The 22,248-nt window shown below is 38.6% G+C and overlaps 1 protein-coding gene across 1 annotated transcript in view; it reads left to right on the top strand.

Annotated features, from left to right (window-relative positions):
• FRMD3 (FERM domain containing 3) overlaps positions 1-22,248 on the top strand; it is a 152,706-nt gene that overhangs the window by 68,042 nt on the left and 62,416 nt on the right. Inside the window, exons 3-4 of the mRNA XM_076361911.1 lie at positions 9,429-9,471; positions 18,441-18,519. Coding sequence (XP_076218026.1) covers positions 9,429-9,471; positions 18,441-18,519 — 122 coding nt within the window. The remainder of the gene's footprint in view (positions 1-9,428; positions 9,472-18,440; positions 18,520-22,248) is intronic.

Here is a 22,248-nt window from a genome sequence, read left to right as displayed (position 1 = left end):
TGCCCATTTTCTTGGAAGTGTTGAATGCCTCTGTTGTAGTTCATATTCCACTGCATAGTCTTTGTCTTTTCCCAAAAAGGGCTATATCTGTGGTTCCAAATGAAACTGCCAAAATCATGCATTTAATTCTGGCTTTTAGTGAATTAATCTTGATTTGCTCTTTGAATAGTTAATTTATATGACATAATAGTATATTATTATATAGTGTACACACACCTACATATGTATATATAAATATTATGCAGAATTACTCCTGCTGCCATTTAGTCTACCAGTGATGCTTGCCTCCCTTTTATTTGTATGTAATTGTTTGTGCAAAGGTTTCAGAGTTGCTCCAAAAGCTAATTTGCAGTCCTTTTTTGTAATCTTTTGAGGAAGCGCAAGCAGGCAAAAATACCAGCTTTAATTCATCCTAAATGTCTTCTTTCAGAGTTTGCTACCAAAATGTAGCATTTTGACTTAGGAGCGTTGAAACACTTGGCTGAGTTTGAGAATTTAAAAAATGAAATGTTTCAATATTTCAGATGTTTCAAATGAAATGTTTCAATATTTGTGTTTAGAATATTCCGAACTTCTGACTATAGAATCAGCAAATTGAACTGTGGACATTCTTTTATTGATTAGGGATTATGACCCACAGCAAATTTGGATCCATCATGTTCAACAGGCATGATTAACTGTGTTCGTAATATTCTACAATAAAGCTGACCTCCAGGAGCTCACTCCTGAAATTATTACGATAACTCCAAATTCTGTCATGACTTCAGACCTTTACCCTGTCCAGATTTTTCTAAAAAGCAGGAGAAGGAAGAGATGATGCCCTAAGTTTTATTTGTTATTTTTCAGCCAACATATGTGAAAAATGTAGATAATTGAGCTAATTGTTTTAGGTTGGAAAAAAATTATGAAATGTGGGAAAATGGTGGTGGGAAACAGCTGTTGTTTTTATAGGTTATTTTTCAAGTAAGTTATAATGTATAACCCTCCCCCTAGCTCCCCTTTTACAATAATCCTTTCCTTCTGCATAAGTAAACATGTGGATATTTTAGGCATACTTAAACTTTGTAACATTTTCTATATTTTTCCATTTTCTATTCCAGACCAAATAAGAAACTCTGGAAGACTCTCTTAACAGAAGGCAGCATGGTAGCTTTTTTTATATCTTTGGATATACAGGAGAGTAACAGTGCCAGTGACCTCAAATTGAACTAGCAGTTAAAGACTCTAGGTTCTACACCATATGTGCTGTTTTATCTTCTGGCGTCACATTTGGATGTTCCTTTGGGAAAACTGTACCTTAGGATAGCTTCAGAAAAGCCAGGATTGTACTAAAAGTACTGCAGTAAATTGCAGTATGCCATTTTATGTCTAATTGTACTATGCTGGGAATGAATGAGTTCCTAGTGTTCATATATTAACTGTTGAATTTTTCGCCTGGATTTCTGAGAAAACTAGATATATGGGATCACATTGCCTTTCTCCCCGACTCTCAACTGTAGTAACTTTTGAAGACAGTTTTGGTCAAATTTGGCTGGGGATATAGGTCTCAAACATTAAGTTCCTGTAAAGCTTCATGAAGATAAGCTGCCACATCGGTGGGTAAAACCCTATTATTCTTCTCACTGAGGGAAATGCTGTAGGGCAAACCCACTCCATAGGGAATCTAGAGAGAGCTGAGAGACAATGTAAGGACTCAGAAACCATAATTAGGAGCTTGTATTTTTTAGAAATAAGTAGTTTCAAACAGGAGACATACCTGGAGGAGGTGTTACTGATTCTGCTACTCAAGGAACTACCTATTGGTACATTTTCATGTGCTTCGCTATTATATTGAGGCCAGTTATCACACTCTCACCCTTGAGGAAATGCAGCATGACTAATTCTGTGCCAGATACCCTGGGTTGACTGCGCACCTTTTTTGTGTTTTTTTGGCTGGTAGGAGATGGGAATAGGATGGAATAATGCAGCTACTGTTCAGCATCTCTCACTAGAGAGGATCCCTTGTTGAGAGAGGCCACTGGTATTAAGAGCAAAGGAGGACTGGGCTGAAGGAACATGGTAGTATGGTGAAATTTATTCTTTAAGGCCCTTCAGGAGGGCATCTGAGCAGTGATTTAAAGTTGGAAATACCTAAGTTTCCTTTTTTTTCTCCCCAATGTGTGGATTTGAGCACGTGCTTGTGATTTTTGAATGTGAAAGTATGAGGTGGTGGTTAGACAGAAATACCTTGGAACTACCCATGGGGTAGGTTGGAAGCATTAGGTGTTACGAAAAGGCTTTGTGGGACCCTGAAGCAACTGTGAAGCCTCACCAGTCACTGCAGGAATGCTGGAGATCGTAATCACCCCGAAGCATTAAGGTGCTTTGTCATTTGGATGTGCTGCAGAGTTGTCTGGGAGCAGCACAGCAGTGCAGTGGTTTTAGCTCTGCGCATGTATGCTTGTCAGTATGAAAACAAAGCTTTCAAATTAGTGAAACTGCTGTATGAATACACTCCCACTATGCAGCCGATCTTGAATGGTGGCTGTGAGTACACTGGGATTTTCTGACTTCCCCAGAGCACAGAGCCCAGCTCCGTGCATCGTAAAAAAATAACAACAGTGTGCACTACGGATTTGCCGGTACTCCTGCCAGTCTTCCCCTAGAGAACTGTCACAAATACAGTTCTTGTTTTGCTTTCAAGCCTAGATGCACTGAAAACTGGTAGGCACCTCTACAGACAGGTAGTTTTTTGTCAGATTACATGTTTATTTCACTAGGAAGGCTGCTGGGGAGTCCCATTTGTATTTTAGAGTACGTCACTCCAATGGACCTGGACAGAGTATTTGTTTAATCCTATAACCTAACTTGTTCTGCATTGTCCCAGTATTTACTAGTGAAGGAAATTGGAGCCTGTTGTCTGTGAGTAATGAATTTCTTTATCATGAAGTAGCAGTTCTGTTTTTAATGGGACATGTACACAAAACGTACAGCAGCGCCTCATCAGAGAGACCATTTGAAAGGCTCAGCAAGTCTTGGGTGCAGCTGATCTCTGCTTTAGCAACAACAGCTACTTAATACATGCTCTTAAAAATGTGCACTTAGTCCCACGTGAGGGCGGTGAAGGTTGGGAGAAAGAGGCAACAGATAATTTGCAACCTCAGTTTAACAAAGCTATGTCTTTGTGTAATGACTTGTAAGGCTCCATACAGCTATGTAAAGGGAGCTATCTGGGAGCTCTCTAGTCTCTTTGAAGGGGTAGAGCAGAAGTATTATAGACTGAACACCAGAGTGACTGAGCCATAGGCTAATTAAAATTTTAATGCTTCTCCATGCGTGTGAATCTCTCCTCCTGGACAGTTATTACAAAAATCGTGTGCATCTGCACAAAGTCTTGCTGTGACCCTGCTTGGTGAGTGCAGTTCAGGTCTTGCTGTTTCAAAAAAATATAGTAGAGCTAGAAAAGGAACAAAGGCGGCCGTGAGAATGATATCAAGTAGGAATGGATTTCATACGAAGAGAGATGGATTAGACTAGAATAATTCAGCTAGGAAAAGAGGTGAGTGCGAGAGAATGAGTGAGAGAGAGAGCAAGAGAATGAGCAAGAGAGAATGAGAGAGAAGAATATGATGTAAAATGGCTTGGAGATGGTGATCAGGGAAAAATTGCCCTGTCATTCTTAGAAATAAAATGCACTTAAGGAAATTATAAAGCAATTGGTATCAAGAAATAGTTTTAAAAATACCATACCTAGTCATAAAATTCATTGTTGTAGCTGCCAAAAATATTTTTAAAAGTGTTAAAAAGTAAGTGCTTAGACAAATTGGTGAAAGTCTATAAAGACTTACAAACAAATTGTAATGGAGACGGGTGGAAAAAGCCCAGTGAACACAATGGGAGCTACTATTCTTGTTCTTTTTCTAAGTGTTTGCTTCAGGCCATTTTCAGGGACAAAGTGCTGAGTTAAATGCATATTGTTTTTACCAGTAGAGGTGCATTTATGTACTAAACAAAATCTTGGCACAAATGAATAGTAGTGTGAATATACATATAAACTTAATTCAGCAGTAATGCTACTAACTGAAATATCTTGTGTGAAGATTAGTAACCTTGTAAACCAAATCATTCTGCAGGCTATTTTAATGAAAATAAAGATGTTTTTTCCATCAGTTGTGAACCTGTTAGCTGTGAGCGTGTGGTGGCTCATGCATACATCAATATATGCAGATGTTCAACTGATGTAGAGGTTATGGATCAGTTGAGCTACTCCAACTTACAGCATTGGAGTTTCTCTGAATGTTTCAGTCTAAGAGGAATAACAGAGTGATAATTAGGAAATTTTTTTAATAAATTCCAGCTCAGAATCATACAAATGGTGATTCTGTTCCCGTGTATGGTACTATTTCTGGACCAGATTAATTTTTGTGATAATGGTGTACACTGTTTCTTCCTGCTAACCAGAGCCGATGCCCTGATTTTGAGAACAGTACAGAGGAACAGCTCCTTTGATGCAACAGAACAATATCGATATTCTTGGTATAGAGGTTCTTGAAGGCATGAAAAAATGGTGTCAGCCTCAGGGCATGAAGGAGACATGCAGGGTGCCCTGGGTCATTTGGTGTCTGTTGGGCTGATATAGAGTGGGCACCCAATTAATTCCCCTGTCTGAGCTTCCATTAGCATTGGGTACTGTTACTATTTTTTTTTGAGCCTCGGTTTTGGCCGGCAGTGACCTGCTGCAAGTCACTGCCTTGAGGCTAAAGCAAATTGATTTTGATTTTGCTTTTCATTCAAGGAAAAGGTTAGGTATTAATTTTCAAGATTAATGTAGGGGTGAGGTTTAAATAAAATTAATTTTATTACTTTTCTAGCAGTGTTTCCGTGCGTATCTCCATTCTCCTGCTCTCTTCTGTCCATTAAACGAAGTCTTCAAATCCAGTCCTTGGATCTAGCCTTGCCTGGCTAGAATATTCTCGTGACATCTGCAGGTTCTTCTCATTCTGTTTTGCTGTATGCACATCTGAGCACTTGACTGAGTATTGTTTGCCAGTGGGGATTTAAATATTCACAGCATTTGGCCACTGTTGATTGCCCCTTCATTACTGCTCCTCTTGCAAACACAGGGACTAAATCAAAAGCCTCTTGTGTTGGAGGAGGGGAGAGACTTTTCACTGAATTCATTGAACTTCTGGTTGGTCAGGTCCGACGCACCTGCTTTTGGCTTGGCAGTTTTTTAGGAGGTGGGCTTTGGTTTATGCCAGTCTTATGCAGGAGTCCATAGGAAAAGAAGACTTGAGCACACATCTTTGCACTTTGTAGAGTGGCTGTTGCAATGTAGAGGAAGAACAGTATGGGGATTTTAATGACACTTGACCCCTTACAAGGGCTGTAAGAATAGATATGGGACATTGTATCCTCTTTCCTCCCCACTTCTTATTCTAAAACCCTTAACCCTGTGCTATACTGAGACCAAGTTCAGTCCTGTCTGAGCTTCTCAGTGAATGACTTCGTTTGAAACAGGTTGTCGGCCGAAGTGTCTTTACTAAAAGCACATCAGTGTTTGTGGTGTTAAATTGACTTTCTAGAATGGTGCTTTTACCCTTGCGTGGTGTCCTTGCTCATCCTGAGCTTTTGCTGTGGAAGCTGGTAGCACGTCAGCTGCTCAGCATTTGTGGGTAAGCAAGAACACACCTGGCCTCGCTAATGACTACTCAGTGCCACTTAAAGGCTGATCAGAGGTGAGGGCTGTATTTACAAAGTAAAAATTGCACTAGTCTGAAACACAGGATGCAGTCATAATGAAACCTTAGTCAGAAGGCAATTCTCAGCACATTTCAGGATCCCAGGACCAAAAGTGATATCCATAATAGTTTGCTTACTCACCACTGGCACTTGAAGCACCAAGAATCAGCAGCAATCCGATGACTAAGGTCATACTTAGAGATCTTGAAGGTCCAGGATCTCTAAGTATCTTTCTCTCTCCCTTCTGTTTCTGTCAGGACATCTGCCTGACCATCTAGATGCCTGGCTGCTACCCAAACCTCTTTCAGCAGAAGAGATTAGAAATTGGCAGTGCTGAACATGTCTCCTCATAGGATCCTTGGTAATTGGTGTTAGCTGGATTAGGATCAAAGTCTTCTCCATTGGGCAACAACCGTGTTGCTAATGTGCCATCAAGGAAATGGGAGACTCAGCCTCTGCAGGAATGATTTCTAATGATCGTTAAGTTCTATCAAATATAAAGCCAGGCTGGTTTGAGGGTGTAGGCCATCATCCAATTAAAGCAACCTTTATGGACAACAGTGTGAAATACATGAGGCAAAAATGAAACTGTGTAAAATTGGTTTTTTTTTTTTTTTCTTCCCCTAGTTTGCACATTTTACTGCAATGAGAGAAATTAATGATTCTTGTCCCTGGTTCCAAGTTTATGTCTGACTTGTTTTGTTTGTCTGTTTTATTTGTCTTAGGAGGTGTTAGCCTTACAAGAAAGAATTGGAAACACCTATGGTCTGTTCCCGCAAGGCATTGTGGCATACAGTAGTAATGAAAATTTTTTGCAGTTGAAGATTTAAAATGCTTTTAAAATTTGGCCTGACAAGCTAACTTGAAATGTTATATTTTCCTTTCATCTGAGGTTTTTTTTTTCTTTTTCAGCAAAATTGTTAAAAAAAAGATTGCTACGTGGAAAAAGAATTTTGCAAAGCCAGATGCTTTTCAACTGAAAATTCCTGCAGAAACCCTTCAATGAATTTATAGGAACCTTAATCTGGTCCTAGCTATAACAGCTAATTAATCTTGGAATAAATATAGCATGAACACTGTAGTAGAGATGAGGCATGGTTATTAATTATTAATAGTCAGTGCTGTAAGGCTGGAAGATAAGTACTCAGGGGAAAATCTTTACTAAAACTCAAATTGAAATACGCAAACAAATATAGGGGTGGATATTTTCACAACTACTAGCAATGACTAGGTGTTTATCTTCCTCTGACACTCAGCATTAAGCACCTAATTGCTGTGTCTTTGAAAATCTCCACAAATTATAAAGTAACTGCTCAGTTTTCTGGAAGATTCAGCTGAATTGTCTACACGTTTGCAATCTTCCACCAACAGAAGGTCACCACAGAAATCTGAGCTTCTAAAAACTGCCTGTCAGTTCCTTGACCTCCAAGTGAAAGGCTAGACTGCTTAATTGCTCAGTGTCTTTTCAATCCACTTTTAACCCATGAAAGTCAGGTCTTAGTGAAACATGTTTGCTTTTGGACATGTTAGCTAAATGGGTGTTCCTGGGGGTTTGGTGCACTGCGTGAGGAATTTCATCCATGTTTCCCTTTTTTCATTATTTGTATGGTGAATTATGAGGGTTTCATATCTGCAGACTGGCTTTTTTTACCTCTGACTTTTTGTTAGAATAGGTAATTGACTTTTTCAAACAGTTGTAAATGCTGACCTGGTCTGTGCTAATATTTCAGCCTGGCTTTTCAAAAGGAAATATCAAACAAATTATGTTGTGCTCCTGCTAGATGAAAATAGTGAGATACCTCTTAACTCTCAGTTCCTTGGGAACAGTACAGCACGCTCGCTGTCCAAGTTTCTCTTTGCTGTCTGAATCTTCAGCTAGGACTACCTTGATCTTGGTGGAGGTGGGGTGGGTGCGTGAAGAGGTTAAGGAAAGTAAACTTGCATATCTGTGTCTTGGCTGGTTTCCTATCTGTGAATTCATTCTGGATTATGTATCTCTAAAGTACTGCAGACTGTATCAAATTTCTTAAATTGCCTTACCTTTTAATGAACAACTCTCACCCCCAATATTCAGAGCAAAATGTATAAATAATCTATCTGTGTGATCTAAAAAAGAATTAAGTGAACTAGTAGGTATTTCTGGTAAGTTGGTGAAACAGTCCTTGCTTTCTCAATTCTGTTTCTTTCTTCTTCTCCCCAAAAATGAGAGATACTGGGGAGAGGGAAGAGGTGAAGAAATGGTGTGGGGTTGTTTTTTGTTGTTGTTGTTGTTTGAAGTTTAGGGATTGTTGGGTTTTTGTTTTGTTTGTTTTTTGAGTACCAGGGTTCCATATCAGTCTCTCAGTGGTAAGTGAGCTTCAAACAGAAATACATAGTAGCGCTTATCTCCAGTATTGCTGTAAACTATATGCAGGAGTTTCTGAGCGGCCGTAGTGTATAAGCTGCAGATATTTGAAAATGTTCTTTCCAAGGTACTTGTTTTGTCAGAAATTCTGTTCCAGAAACTAATTTACAGTTACCCCTGATTTTGACTGAAGTCTTGAGATGTCATGATTTTTAAAATAATAATTTTCTGTCACCTATTAACAATTCCTATGACGTATTTTCCCCTGGCCTTTCTGTGTAGTATAATTACTGTAAGTTATGAGGAAAAATAGCTGATGTAGGATATGTTAAGTATTACATATGGTTTAAAAAATGCTAGGTTTTCTTTTTGCAGTAGATGGTAGGGTTTTAGAGCTAAAATGAAAAGGGTTAAAAATGAAACCCCTTAGAGCAAGGCCTTCCAGTGTTGATTATGCTTATTAAAGCTGAATACTATGCTTTTTGACCAGCTGCTTCTGCAGCACAAACCTTATTTTAGTGTGGAGATTTTTTGCTTACAGGAAAAATCCTAGTACATATGCTGTTGGCTGTGGTCAGAAGTGGCACTCCAGTATCAGCATGTTCTTTTGTCAATCAGAACATCCTCCTGAACAGTTCAGCTAGTGTTAGCAGGGGATGTGCTAAGGCTCTTGGCTAAAATGTGAGCCTAAATTTTTGTCACAGAAGCATCTGAGTTTATTTTCCAGGAGAATAAAAAATTGAAAGTTTTCCTGCCCTTGCAGTCTTTCCCTGGAAAGTTATGTACCAACTGGCAGGCATCCGTACCTCTCTGTTGTGCATTGACTGTCCGAGGCGTAAACATTTCATGGAAAAGTACACTCTTTTTCCCTTCAGATTTTTAGTTCTTGTTAGAAAAGAACAATAGCTTGTGTTCTGAGGGTGCTGACTGAGAATACAGTATTTACACATGCTTTAGTTATAAGAACTGTAGAAGACAGCATTAATGAACAGACGATGTTAATGTTTCTGAATAGTCTGTCCTACTGTCCAATATGATCATTCTTCTGGAAAAAACAATGGCTGAAAGTGTAAGACTGAAATGTCTGCTGCAAACTAATCACTAGAGCCTGTCTCCTTTAAATTTCTCTTTGAAATATGTCTTATTTTTATCTCAACTACATCTTATAACCAGTGGTAACATCAAGTATGCTTATACAGTGCAATTCCAGTATTATAATAGTATGGAGGTGCTTTTTCCAGTTTATGTACGTCTCAGTGAAACAAAAACCCTGCTTCCTATTTTTGGTACTACATACATCTACAAGGATGTTGTTGTCTGCTGTGATCCGTATTAACCTCTGCTCTCTGCTTTGCCTTTCCAGCACTGGCTTGAGCCCAACAAGTCCATCTTCAAGCAAATGAAATGTAAGTGTTAAGAGCGCATGTTTTTAAACTGCTTTTGAAATGCCCAAAGGTTTTCCTGTGCTTCCATGCAGTAATTTAGAATATGCTTAATTTGTTTCCTGGTGCAAATAGGCCCTTCATGTCCTGTCTGGACTCCTAAAAACTCCATGCTACCCTCATGTCACTGCCTCACAGTGCTCTGCATATCAAGAGCTTTCCCTTACTGCTCAAGGCTAGAGCCAGAGGCCAGCTGATGTGTGTGGGGTGGCAGATCTGTGGGAAGACCTGTATGTTCTGGCTTTCATTTTCAGTCAGACGCAATCAACCAGCCACTGCGAGATGGCAATAAATACAGAGCGTGGCAATCTGCTTCTGGGTCTTTCTGGTTTGTTTTCTTTTTGCTGCCCCCTGCTTCCTGCCAGTGCAGAGCATTGGTTTGAGATCATTGTTACAGTCCAGCAAACTCAAGTGCTATGGGTTAAGTGGTGAGCACCTGCCACAGGCAAGTGGAAAATTACAGTCGTTATTTAAAAAAGACTCCTCAAAATAGGAATGTATTATTTTAATTACCTTTTTGAAATGTTACGGCCTTACTCATCCTTTGCATTAAATGGGCCAACCGTGAAGACTTGTTCAGGAAACAGAACTACTTTGGTACTCAGAATATCCAGCAGCGGAAGAGAGTGTTTATTTGGCAGTTCTGGAGACGTGATTTAGGTCACTGGGAGTTGTGTCTTGTTTAATAAAAGCTGTTGTCTATCTAGCTACTTAGTTATGAAATGGAGGATTTTACTCACCCTTTGTATGCAGTTTTCTGTTTTAAGCATAAGTACTAAGTGTCTTTTGTGTGGGAGATAATGTGTTTGTTTTAAAATATGATGAGGCTTAAGAGATTGTCTAATATGTAAAACCAGTTAATCCTGGGTGTTGGCTGCACTACATGGAATACTTCAAGAAATTCTTCCATTAATGCAGCAATAGTATATGTTGCAACATGTGTGTACATGTGTATATAAGCATGCGCACATATACCTAGCATATTCAGTGTGAACTGTTTATATCTAGTGTTTAGGTAGCTGGAGTGTTTTCTGGTAAAAAATAACTTCAAGAATGTCAAGCTAAAACTAAGTTGTGCTCCTCTGCAGTGAGTGCTGGTGGAGGAAGAAAAGAGGGACTGTAATAATTATAAATTATCTTTACCTCTTTCTTCCTTCGAATGTGTTATCAAAAGTAGAACAGAGTTTCCTCCAAGTATCCTCTAATCTGCATTTGTATCACTGCTTTCACCCAACAAAGCGTAGCGGCTCATGCTTCTTGTTGCACTTTGCATAGCAACATATTCAGGAACTCTGCCAACAGATGCACTGAGAGTGTTTTGGTTTATTCAAAACAACTCTATCTGCTTATAGATGTTGCCTAGATGTGATTGATGGTAGTCCACAAATTCCATAGATACAGTGATGTGATGGTCTCATCAGAGGACTTGTGTGGCTTTTGGGGTAGAATCCTAATCAAAACTCTGAAGACTGAAGAATGAATGCATAGGAAAAAAGGCAAAATAAAATGCAGCTAGTATGAGGTTATTTATCACGGTGAAAAGGTCTCAACAACAACAGCAAAAGAGAATGAGATGCTAACGAAAGTATTTTGTTATCAGCCGTAGATTTAGGACACAGAAGTAGAATTAACTGTGTGATTGGCTTTTCATGAGCAACTTCAGTTTAATACTAGTGTAACTTAACTTTATCTTTTGTCACAGATGAAGGACTTCAGTTGCTACAATAACCCTTTAAGGAAACAAAACAAGGAGAGAGAGAGAGATATATTTTATACGCATGTGTAAAATCCATGTAGATTATGCATAAGTATATCTTTTGCTCCCACAAGTTTCAAGGACGTTTTTGTAAGCATTTCACATCAGGAACCCCTTGATTTATTTTTCTGAAAATATGCTATATTAATGTAGAACTAAACTCTGAAGGCACACAAGGTTAATTCGTATTTTATCTAAAAATACTCAGTTTACTCTGCAAAAGTTTTAGACTCAGAAAAAGAAATTACTGATATTAATTTGAAAAGGATCACAGTCTCAGGTGACACAAGTGAGGACTGAAATTAGTAACAGGTGGAAAGTGTAAAAACTGAAGCAATGAAGTGACTGGTTAATAGAACATACATTATGTATATGACTTCTGGGAGAAATGGTGGCAGAAAGCTATTCACAGTGACTGTATTAGATGGAGGTTTCCTTTTCTTTCTTTGCCATTAAGGAACTCAGAAAACGAAGTGATCTGTTTTGTAAGAATAGACTTTCATTTCCTCTGATGCAAGAGTAGGTTGTATTAATACTAATGATTCAAAATGTTCTAAATTCAGTTGAATGCTCAGATTTACATAGGATTACGGAGCACTTGCATACATGCAGCAAAATTCAAAAAATGCTGCGTGCTTGAGCTCAGCTACCATTTGTGGGGAACTTCATTTTACCCCAGCACAAGTTTTTCAGTGTATTTATTCATGCAGCTCAGTATTGACAAATATTCAGAGCAGAAAATTAATGGCTGGGAGTAGTGTTCTAACACAAATTTCAATAGGTACTAGATTTCATGGGCCTCAGTAGTACATGAATCATTCAGGCATAATCCCTCTATATAGTCAGGTTGTACAGATCTCACAATTTGCTAGCTATACGTTTCTGTCGGTGGGATAGAATGTTGTATGTTTGAAGCTCTTAAGTCTGCATAGGTTCTTGTGTGATGCGCTACCATTTTAATTTCTTTAGCTTTGGCAAAAATCACTTCAAGTTCATATTTAGTAATACTGGGATATGACAGAAGGAATCTTCCAAAATATTTTATATTTCGTTTTATCACACATGAAACCATATTTAAACGTGTCCTGGTGCAACACAAGAAGAATGAAGGCATGGCATCTTTTTTGTCTCAGCATCTACCTTTGCATTTTCTATCATCTTCACTGAAATGTTTTTGTCGTAACATGATGTGTAAAGTCTAGGTCTGTACCTCAGCCATTTTTACTACTGATTTTGCCTGAGAGGGGAAATTCTAGTCTCTGAGAAATGTCCTGAACCACTGCCAGTCTTGTTTGTACTGCCAGTTGGTGGCCAGTGATCAGTAGCTGTGAGCACTGTGCTTCCAGTAGTGTGTTGGAAAAACTCTCTGGAAGGTTGCCTAAGGTAGCTGCATCTTTGTGGTTCTAGATAAAGACCTTTTAAAACCAGTTTTTCTGTTCTTTTGCATGCTTTTGTGTACACTGCTATTCTCTCCCAGATGCTGACAGTAAAGTTCCTCTCCATTTGGCCATCTTACTTTTTTTTACTTATTTTCTGTCTAGGAATGTCTTGAATCCCACTAGCCACATTAGCACTAATGTTTAAGTAAAGAACAGAGTTTTCCTACACACTTTCCCATGCTCTTTTTTCATTAATTTTAAAGGTTATTCTGTATAGTACATGTGTAGCTATCCTGTAACCTGCTTTGTGGGAAATGCCCAACTGTATGGGTTTTGTTCTCGATGACGGTGGAACAGAATGAATTCTGTTGCTTTGACGTGCAGGAGTTCGAAATTTACATGTTTTTCTTGCTGCCTTGCATCTCAGATGATCTGAGAGAGTAATGCAAAAAGGATGTTCTCCTGTGTCAGGCCATTGGAATTTAAGTTAATTTCCTTAATCTCTAATGCTGTCATAAAATGTGAAAGGAGATGGAATGAACCAGGGGAAACAAGAACCCAGCTGCAGAGATGGGTTGTGCAAAACTTTCTAAAGATTCTTAAATCTCAACAAACTTGTCATCAGTTTCGTGTCTCAGTACAAGCCTGAAAAAGACTTTAATCAAATATGAGGCTCATAAATCCATGCACAGTGAAAACAGGAAGTTTTGTGTGATTCTTCAGGCACTAATCCTAATGCTGTATATTCTTTACCTATGATCCTCATGAAGATTTAATAACACACTTTAAAGTGTTTTTGTAATTGGTTGATGAAAATCCACCTTGCCCTGTGTTGTTCCATAACTAATTGAGTGAAAAAAGGAAGACCCTACAATTTGAGGTTTATGATAGATCAGGTATCTCTTATGCATAAAAAAAAATATGAGTAGTGTTCTGTCTGTCCTAAACAAGCTCAGTAAGTGGTATGGATAAAGAGCTGATTCAGTTGGTAAGGGAAGAGGTATATGGAAACAACAGCATAGGTCTTAGGGTTCCCCAGAGATCTTTCTGCAGCATCAGTGAACATGAAGACTGTTTGAGTGTTATGTTTTTGTTTCTTTTTAAATGAGCACTAACTTTTGGTAGGGTAGTGTAGTTCAGAGAATATGTAACATCAAAGGGAGATGCAGGAAGTTTTCTGCAATGTTGCATTCTCAGAGCTATGAAGATAATTTAAACATCTGTTTTTGGCTTCAGTATCCATGTTTAATCAAAAAACCAACACTGCCAGTACAGCTCATTACAGAAGCTAGTATTTATGCTGCATAAAAACCAGGTTGTTAAAAACAAACACGAAACCTTCCCAAAAGTGCCAGCTGAGAATCTTCTGTCTTTTTCCCTCTTTGGTTCACACTTCTAAAACTTCAATCAAGTTTTTTACCAGCTTTTAAAAACAATTTTTCTCTCACATAATTATTTTTTTCTCATTTCAGATTGTCTTTCTATGAAGAAAATGGTAATATGAATGTGTAGTTTTTCTTAGGCTTATCATTCCCTATAAGCACTTCATCTACACAGAAGATGAATGATTCAGTGGGCTTTGCTAAAAAATGAATGCACGGGAGACTCAGTCCCTTACACGTTGGTATCTGTGCCAAAGGGTGCAGCACCCATATCCCTCTTTGTTCTGGTCAGGGTGTTAGAAGTTTGTTTTTTAGCTAGGAGGTCCTTACTGTTTCATGTACATTTGATAGTTTGTCTTAGTTAAATGCAACTGAAATAAACCTTAAAAACATACAATCAGTTGCCTGGAAACCTTCCATGTTGTGTGTGTAGTTCCTTCATGAGGGTCTAGATCATGACTGGTTTCAGCATTTGAAAGCATTTAAATGGTTTTATTTGTTATTTTGCCTTCATCTCTTATGTGCTGTTAGCACATAAACTGGCAAATTAATAGCCCTATTGCAATGGAGTTTGCAGTCAGTACTATTCTCCATGCTAAATTCCTTTGAAATTGTTGTAATTGTCAATCTTTTTTAGTGAGAAAGCAAAGCCTGTGATGGTAGGAATTCTGACAAAGCCTGAGGCATTTCACTTATACCAGCTGCTCCTTATCTGACAGGTAAAGGACCACTCTGAAAGAAAAGGCTTATAGCTATTGTAAAACTGATTATATTCAGGCTAGTTTTGTGCTGAAGAAATGTTGTTCTGCAAATTGAGTTCTGTTTTGGGAAGGTTTGTTGTTAATGTTTCCACTTTAATGTGTAAGTGGTAGAAAGTAATTTTGCTTTCAAGGAATTGAGGAATTGTCTGGCTTGACAGTCTCGTCTCTTGAGCTGACACAATTCACTGCCTGTCTTGCTTTCCACTAGTATGTTTCTCCAGTGCTGTAAAATCTGTAAGACAAAGGCCTTACTAAATGTTTACATATCATCAAGTGCGTTTTTGGAGGAACATTAGGCTTGTGCTCCATTTTAAAATTAAGATGGAGAGGAAAGTGGATAGCTGTGGGGGTTCCCTCCTTCCCCTTTCAAGTGTTCATTGTTTGTGGCTGGTTTTCTAACTGGGAAAGAGGAACAGAAAAAGAGCATCCTGTTTCCTTCTGTAATTACAGGGTACCTTATCTCATCTCCAGAGATGAATTGGATGGAGGGGATCATATTCTTTTTAACATTTCAGATTGCAGGTCGGGATTGTGCCATTCTTGCAGGTGTCTCTGGGAAAGAACCTCTGTTTAGCAGGCTGCAGCAGCCTTGTTTTGTATTGCTTGCTGCACTCCTGAGGAGGAATATTGTTACAGAAGCTTGAGTCTAGGAAAAGGCTTGCAAAGTAGACTTCAAACCGCCTTGCCAAATCTCCTGCGTATTCTGTGCGTTAGTGTATGCTTCTGTCACGTACTGTCCTTCTGCTATAAGGAAAACATTTCCTATTATAACCTTTGCTATTAACTGGATGTGGGCTATTTTTTAAGTGCAGTGTATGCCGTCCTTTCCTCACTATGATACTCTGCATATGGGGCAGCTGCTGCTTTTCTGTGGTTACCACATACTGCCAGAGTGTGGCTTTTATGCTGTAACTTTTATATTTTTTTTTCTTTCTATTTACCACAGCCAAAGTTTCAATTGTTTCATTGACATCCAAAAATTTGGGTAAAATTCAGTACATTTTTAGGGTCTTGCAGTAGGCTTGTACTAGATGGGGCCCTGCAGAGCCGTGCACTAGCAGTTCTTATTTCTGCATCCCTATTTCAAGCACGAACTACTTCTAAATCTGCCAGGATATTTAAAAGTCCTTTTTTGCTGAGGAAGAGCTCTTGCTCATTTAATACAGGTTGGCTTTTCTATCACATTTTGCAAGTGGAACTGTATTCTGAAAGTGCAAGTTTTTCTCCCTTGCATAGTTTTAAGAAGGCTATTGAGAAGAGAGAGAACCATTTAACATTACTTATGTTATCTTTTGCTTTGTCCAGGCAACATGACTCCTTAGTGCATTTCTGGATGGCTTTTTTCCTTTCTGGGACACTGAATTCAGTTTACCTCCTAGTTTGCCATTACAGGGCAGGGAGGACATAAGTGTCCTCTGTTTTGCAGCCTACTTCCAGTCACTGTAAGACAATGCTGCAGTCGCATCTAAGATGCCAAAGCCCAGAGAAAGCAGTCTGAGTGTTTCTCTTGCCTTCAGAGGGCTTCTCCGGATTTGATTAGCTTGCATGTCCAAACCATACCTAGAGAACACTTAAGGCTTGTTTTCCTTTCTCCATTTCCTCTTGTTTGTTTCTATTTGTTACTGTTTCCTTGCTTGCTTTTTTCCTGTATTTTTCATCTCTCCATCCCCATCTCTTCTGACGTTCCTCCTTGCGTCTTAAATGAGTAGTTATTTAAACAAGTAAAAAAATGTGAAATCAGCAGTTTTTGTTGAGGCTGACTGTACTTACAAAAAGTGCAACATGAGGTCTTGAAAGGAGAAAATATTCCTTCATCTTCAAAAGCAGTTGAACCCTCCAAAAGATACCAACCGTAACAAAAGGTGTAATGCATTTTTTTTTCTGTTGCTTTTGTACATCACGTGGAACTATGTGATATCCAGAAATGTGTTTCTGGAAAACTGCAGCATACAGGTAAATGCTGCAGTCAGAGTAGCTTCAAGAATATCATGATTGAACTAATTTCCACATGCAGTTTATACAAGCCAGTGAGCTAGTAAGCTTGAGGAGATGGTACAGTGAAATGTTTTGGTAGCTTAGTGATTACTGTTATAGATGACAATAACTAAAATGTAATTCTCTCTTTCACCTGTTCTCTTCCTCCATTTTCTCTGTAATTTTCTTTGTTCTTTTCTTCTGCCTTCCCTTTTCCTCCTATAAAAGCACCATCTCTTCAAGATTTAGGAAGGTTAGGTTGACTGTGTGCATTGAGTATACATTAAGACTAAGGGACTTCTAAAACTAACTAGAATATTATAGATCTGCACTTTACTATGAATTAAAGTTGCATGGATGCTTTCTTTTAAAAAAAACAAAACCAAACCACAAAACCCCAACTTGTTAAATGTAAGGATCTATACATGTTGAGTACTAGTGTAAACGTATGCAGAAAGTTAGTTTCGTAGTTAAATATTTTAATAAAGGGATTATAATTCTGCACTCAGGTCTGTAGGATGCTCCCAAATGAGCACAGTGATCATACATTCCCGTTTTGTTTGAAGCCTCAGCTTTTTTCTATTTCTGTCCACCTAAAAATGGCTGTGCTGGTAAACATTTTGGTAAAGAGGACCCTTGCATTGCTTACAGTGCCGAGGCCCTTGCTGCTTGGACAGCAGTTCTGCCTTGGTGCTTGCTCCATCCCCGTGCCCTCTCTCGGTGTGATCAGCAGGCCTGCCAGTTACCGTGGCCTGTGTAATATAGGTGTTTTTTTTCACCACACCATTTACCTTTGCAGATGCGATATTTTCCTTCTCACTTTGAACTGGAATTTAAAACATGAACATTACCTGGCTACAGATAGCTCTGAGGGCTCTGCCTACCTGTGTGTTGTGCCTGATGTGATATTTTTAAGCCTTCTACTTGGTTTTCACACATCTTTTATGCTAACATGGTTATCACAAGATGCCTCTTTGATTAGAATAATAGCCGTTGATTTGCGTTCTGCCTCTCCTGTAATCATTGAAAGATCACTGGCCTAGGATTAGATAATATCTTGAATGCTATCAAAGATACAACAATGGGATATAAAGCTCCCATTCCTGTTACTGTGATTTTCTTTCTTTCTTCCTTTCTTTTTTTTTTCTTTTTTGAGAAGTGAAAGTATTGTACTTAAGGCCTGGTATTGATACCATAGCTTGGGAGTAGGTAGTGTAGTCTTATTAAATGCTGGAAACAGAAACAGTTCTGTAGTCTCTAGCTTCATTAACCAAGTTTAATTAACAGTTTCTTCCATTTTGAGGTCTAAGCATTATCATTATCAGGAATAGCAAATATACATAACATCTTTGTATCTCATTGTGACAAGATGCAATTGCTTCCTCTTTACAATTGCAAAAAAAAAAAAAAAAAAAGCAGCCCAAATGTGTTTTGTACTTCTTGGATCAAGCAATAAGGGTTAGCTGTATTTTGCACGTGCTTTGGCCTTCTTTGTCATGTGTTCTATTCTTTTCATATGTGTGTATAATATTTATTGGTTTTGTTTGAATCCCTGCCTGATGCTTTAGAGCTAACCATCACACATGCTACTTTGTAAGACTGTTGGAGTCCACTCCTTCAGAGTGGCTGAGGCAATGTTTGTTTGCTACTGTTCTCATGCTTTTTCTTTATAATGTTTCAGCTCATCCACCATATACCATGTGCTTTAGAGTGAAATTCTACCCACATGAACCCTTGAAGATTAAAGAAGAGCTCACCAGGTACTTGTTTGTTTGCATTTAATGTACATCGTTAACAAGTTCAAAATAAGACAGTTTGTTGCATAGGGTAGAGTTCTCACTACTTATGCTAAAATACTAGAGTAGACAGACATTTGCACTACTGATAGCTATTTATTGTGATACCTATGGATTTTTAAAAGCAGTTTAAGGGGACTTTTCTGTAACATACGGAGAAATAGTGATGCTGTTGAAGAACTTTCAAAAAGAGAGGCAATGGTCAAATGACTGGGCAAGGATTATCCTGACTCTTCCCTTGGCAAGGATTGTGGTCTTGAGCAAGTTCCTTTTGTGTCTTAGTTTTTCTTTTTTTGTGTGAAATAAGCTGTGAAGTTTAATTTAGTAATGGCCCTAACTCTTTCAACAGGAACATAAATAGCCTCACTGAATTTTCTCTTGTGTGTGTCTTTAGGACCACAAACAAGGTAGTATTTTTAAAGTACTGATAGACCTTTAGCAAACTGATGTAGAGGTGCAGTTTGTTTATATTTTTAATGTACAGCTGCTCAGGAGGTTAAGTAGTCTTGTTGCTTACATTGGAATTTTCCAGCCTTTCCTGTGAAAACACACCTATGCAACAGATCAGTCATACTTAACGAATGGGGGTTTTGTCCTTCCTACTAGCCATTGTGAATCTTCTGTTGCTCTGGGTATTTTTCAAGGAATGTACTTGGGGGAAAAAATGTAGGAAAGTAACAGCTCTTTTGACCTCTGCACCAGCCATGCAGGACTGTATGCACGCCTTACCGCGTTGTTAGCAGGTCACACTGCTGACTAACAGTTGCACGCTGCAGAAGCACGGAATGCCTGAACACTGGTTGCCTTGAGTTCTTCATTAATGCTTTCCCCGAGCCCTGCAAATTCTTATGCTCACGAGTCACTTCATGAATGGGAGTGATCCCATTATCCCTGGTCTCATACTGAAAGTTTCAGGAACAGCTTGCATTCTGCTGAATGGTAAGTTTATAGTTTGTATAGAGCAGCTGGAACATGCAGTTCATATTATAGCTGTTTATCTTGGGTGAAATACTGAAACTGTTTAGCTGAGTGAACAGGTTGTAAACCAGGAAGTCAAGGGATTTTCATTATTTGTTAGTGTATGTCCTTGGGTGAACGTTTACTTTTTATGAGCCAGAGTATAAACTTTGTATAGACCTTCCTCATTCAAGAGCCTTAATGAATTGATTTTTTTTTTCTTTTAACTACTTGGATACCCTCCCAGGAGAAGTTTTATTGAAATGCAAAGCACCTAGAATTAGCTCACTGAAGTGTATTGTGCTGTCAGTATGTTTTAGACTTTGCTGGAACATTTCAAATTAATTTTTAAAGTCAAGCTGCTGTATGAAAAATGTTTTACGGTCTTTTGTTAAAACTATTAAGACCTTAAAAAGGAAAAATAATTTCTCTTTTCATACGTCCACCTTTGTGCACATGACACGTTTTTGTATGTGATGAGCTTTATGCTCATCAGTGTTGCTATTTGGGAAGCTTTGCGGTGTCTCTGCCCAGGTCCCTTACACAGTAACAAAGTATAGGAAATGCTCCCGAAATGTGCAAGTGAAGTGTAGTCATGTAACTCACCTCTGAGAATTTGCTTCATTGTCTAAAGTAGAGGGTCAGATTCAAGGTGACGCTCTAAATTGGCTTGAGTTAAATTTTTTTCTTGAATTGCAACGGTTGGTGAAATTCAAGAAGAAAAGGTGCATTAGTATTTGACAGAGGGCAGTCATGAAACTTTGACAGCTAGTTGGCTTTTTGGTAGATTTTATTTTTTTTTCTTTTGCTCTGCTCTGTTCACTGGATGATCACATTCGTTGCAGTGTGTGCTTAAGATGATTTGAAAATAAATTAATAGTATTGTCACCCTTTGACTTACAAGCCATCTGTACTTCATAGCTGTATATACAGTCAGCTGAGTCAGAGTAATAGTGCTTTGCATTTCTGCTACTCTCAGTGCCTAAGCACATCACAGAGCTGCTCCCTTGCTTCTTCAACTGGGTAGAAATCTGATGGGTGTCTGTAGTCCCCATTTAGATAATGAAATTAAGAAACAGTAAGACTTATCCTGTTATATTGTCATACTACTCTTTGGTTCAAAATATTAATTAACCCTGTCTAAATCCCCCATGTGGATTATTGTCGATGCAGTCTTTGTAAAAACGTTATAGGAATAAATTTTTAATGAAGTACCTTAGAGACATCAAAGAGATGTACAGATGTTAAAAAGAGCTGTTTTCCCTGCTCTTTCATGGCAATATCTGACATTAAAAAATTAACATCTATTCTGTACATGAAGCTGTGTGTGTATGGGATAAATTGTTCAATTTCTGTGAAAATAGTATAACATGGATAGAAATACTATTCAGGATTTAGACATCACTTGCAGGAAGAAAATTAAGTATTTGTCACCTCAGATTACTGCTGCCTCATTTCTGTCCTACCTTTGGTAGGCTGGGCTGGACTGTAATCCTTGAGTTAGTCTGTGGTTTTACAGGTGGAACCATTTTCAGGAAATTAAGATGGAGAATGACCTAGCTGAAGTCATCCCTCTGTCTGTGATATTATAGAAAAAAACCCCGTAAGAGCATGAAAATGTGTGCATGCCGTGTGTTCAGAGGCCAGGAGTGCCTTGGGCAAAGGATCGAGCCACACGCTTGCCTGTCACCGCATTTCGTTCCACTGCTAAGGACGCCTGTGAATATTGTCAGTCACGTCGTACTATTCCAGCTGCTTACTTTCATCTTCCCTCATTTTAATTAACAATCGCTTCCATAGCTATGCTTTTGAAATAAAATCAGTGCCTGTCTCTGGATGTTAAGGCACTTTGAGGTATGATTGCTAAATCAGGAATTCTGTGGACTCAGGACAAAATTTCTGCTTCTCGCTGCAGAAGGAGGTACTGTGTGGTCCTTGATCACTGTTTTCTCTAGAGTCCGCTGGTGTTAGGATTGCAATTCACAAGTTAAGTTCAGTGGCCATGGCGGTTGTCGCCTTGAGCTGTCTTGTTTCTGTAATAACAGACTACGTGCCAACAAAGTCCAAATCTTAATGCACTTCAATGCTTAACCTTCTTAACTCATCTCCTTAACTTGTGTCAACATGGATTTAGAAGATCTGTCCTTATATTTGGAAATACTGCTTCCTCAGCAGGGCAGTGAGGCCATACATGTTTGAAACGTGTTTGAGAAAGACTAAAGACACACTTTTTAATAGTTAAACTAATCAGGCAGTTTTCCCAATGCCTTTTAGAAAATTGTGATGAGAAAGTGGCAAGGATTTAACTTATTTTGCTCAAATGATTTGGCCTCTGAATTTATATCAGCAGATTGCAACACAAACAGTGAATATGGATTTTTGAACAGTTTGTGTAATCTTTTAAACTGAGAGAGGTGCTCAACCTTGGTAGAAGAGTGATGTTCCTCTATGCTGTGGCCATCTCTGAGGGTTTGACTTCTGCTTCATGGGTAGTATCTGGAGGACGTCAGGCTCTTCTGAATGGTATATCTGTGGCTTTCTAGATCTGATTGTCTAGCACTTACAGGTGATGTGAAGTCAGAACAAAGTACTTCAGTTTCAGAAAACAGCATTGAACTGGCTTCACTAAGCATCCCTAATGAGAGTAATAACTACCGGTTTTTAATTAGGCAATAGCAACATGACAAGCAGGTCCTCACATCTCCCTTGTTCCCTGCCATGCATACCTGTAAAACA

This window comes from Aptenodytes patagonicus, chromosome Z (genome assembly GCF_965638725.1).
Source record: "Aptenodytes patagonicus chromosome Z, bAptPat1.pri.cur, whole genome shotgun sequence".
Taxonomy (NCBI): domain Eukaryota; kingdom Metazoa; phylum Chordata; class Aves; order Sphenisciformes; family Spheniscidae; genus Aptenodytes; species Aptenodytes patagonicus.
Note: the sequence above shows the minus strand (reverse complement) of the source record. Positions and strands in the feature narration are given on the sequence as shown.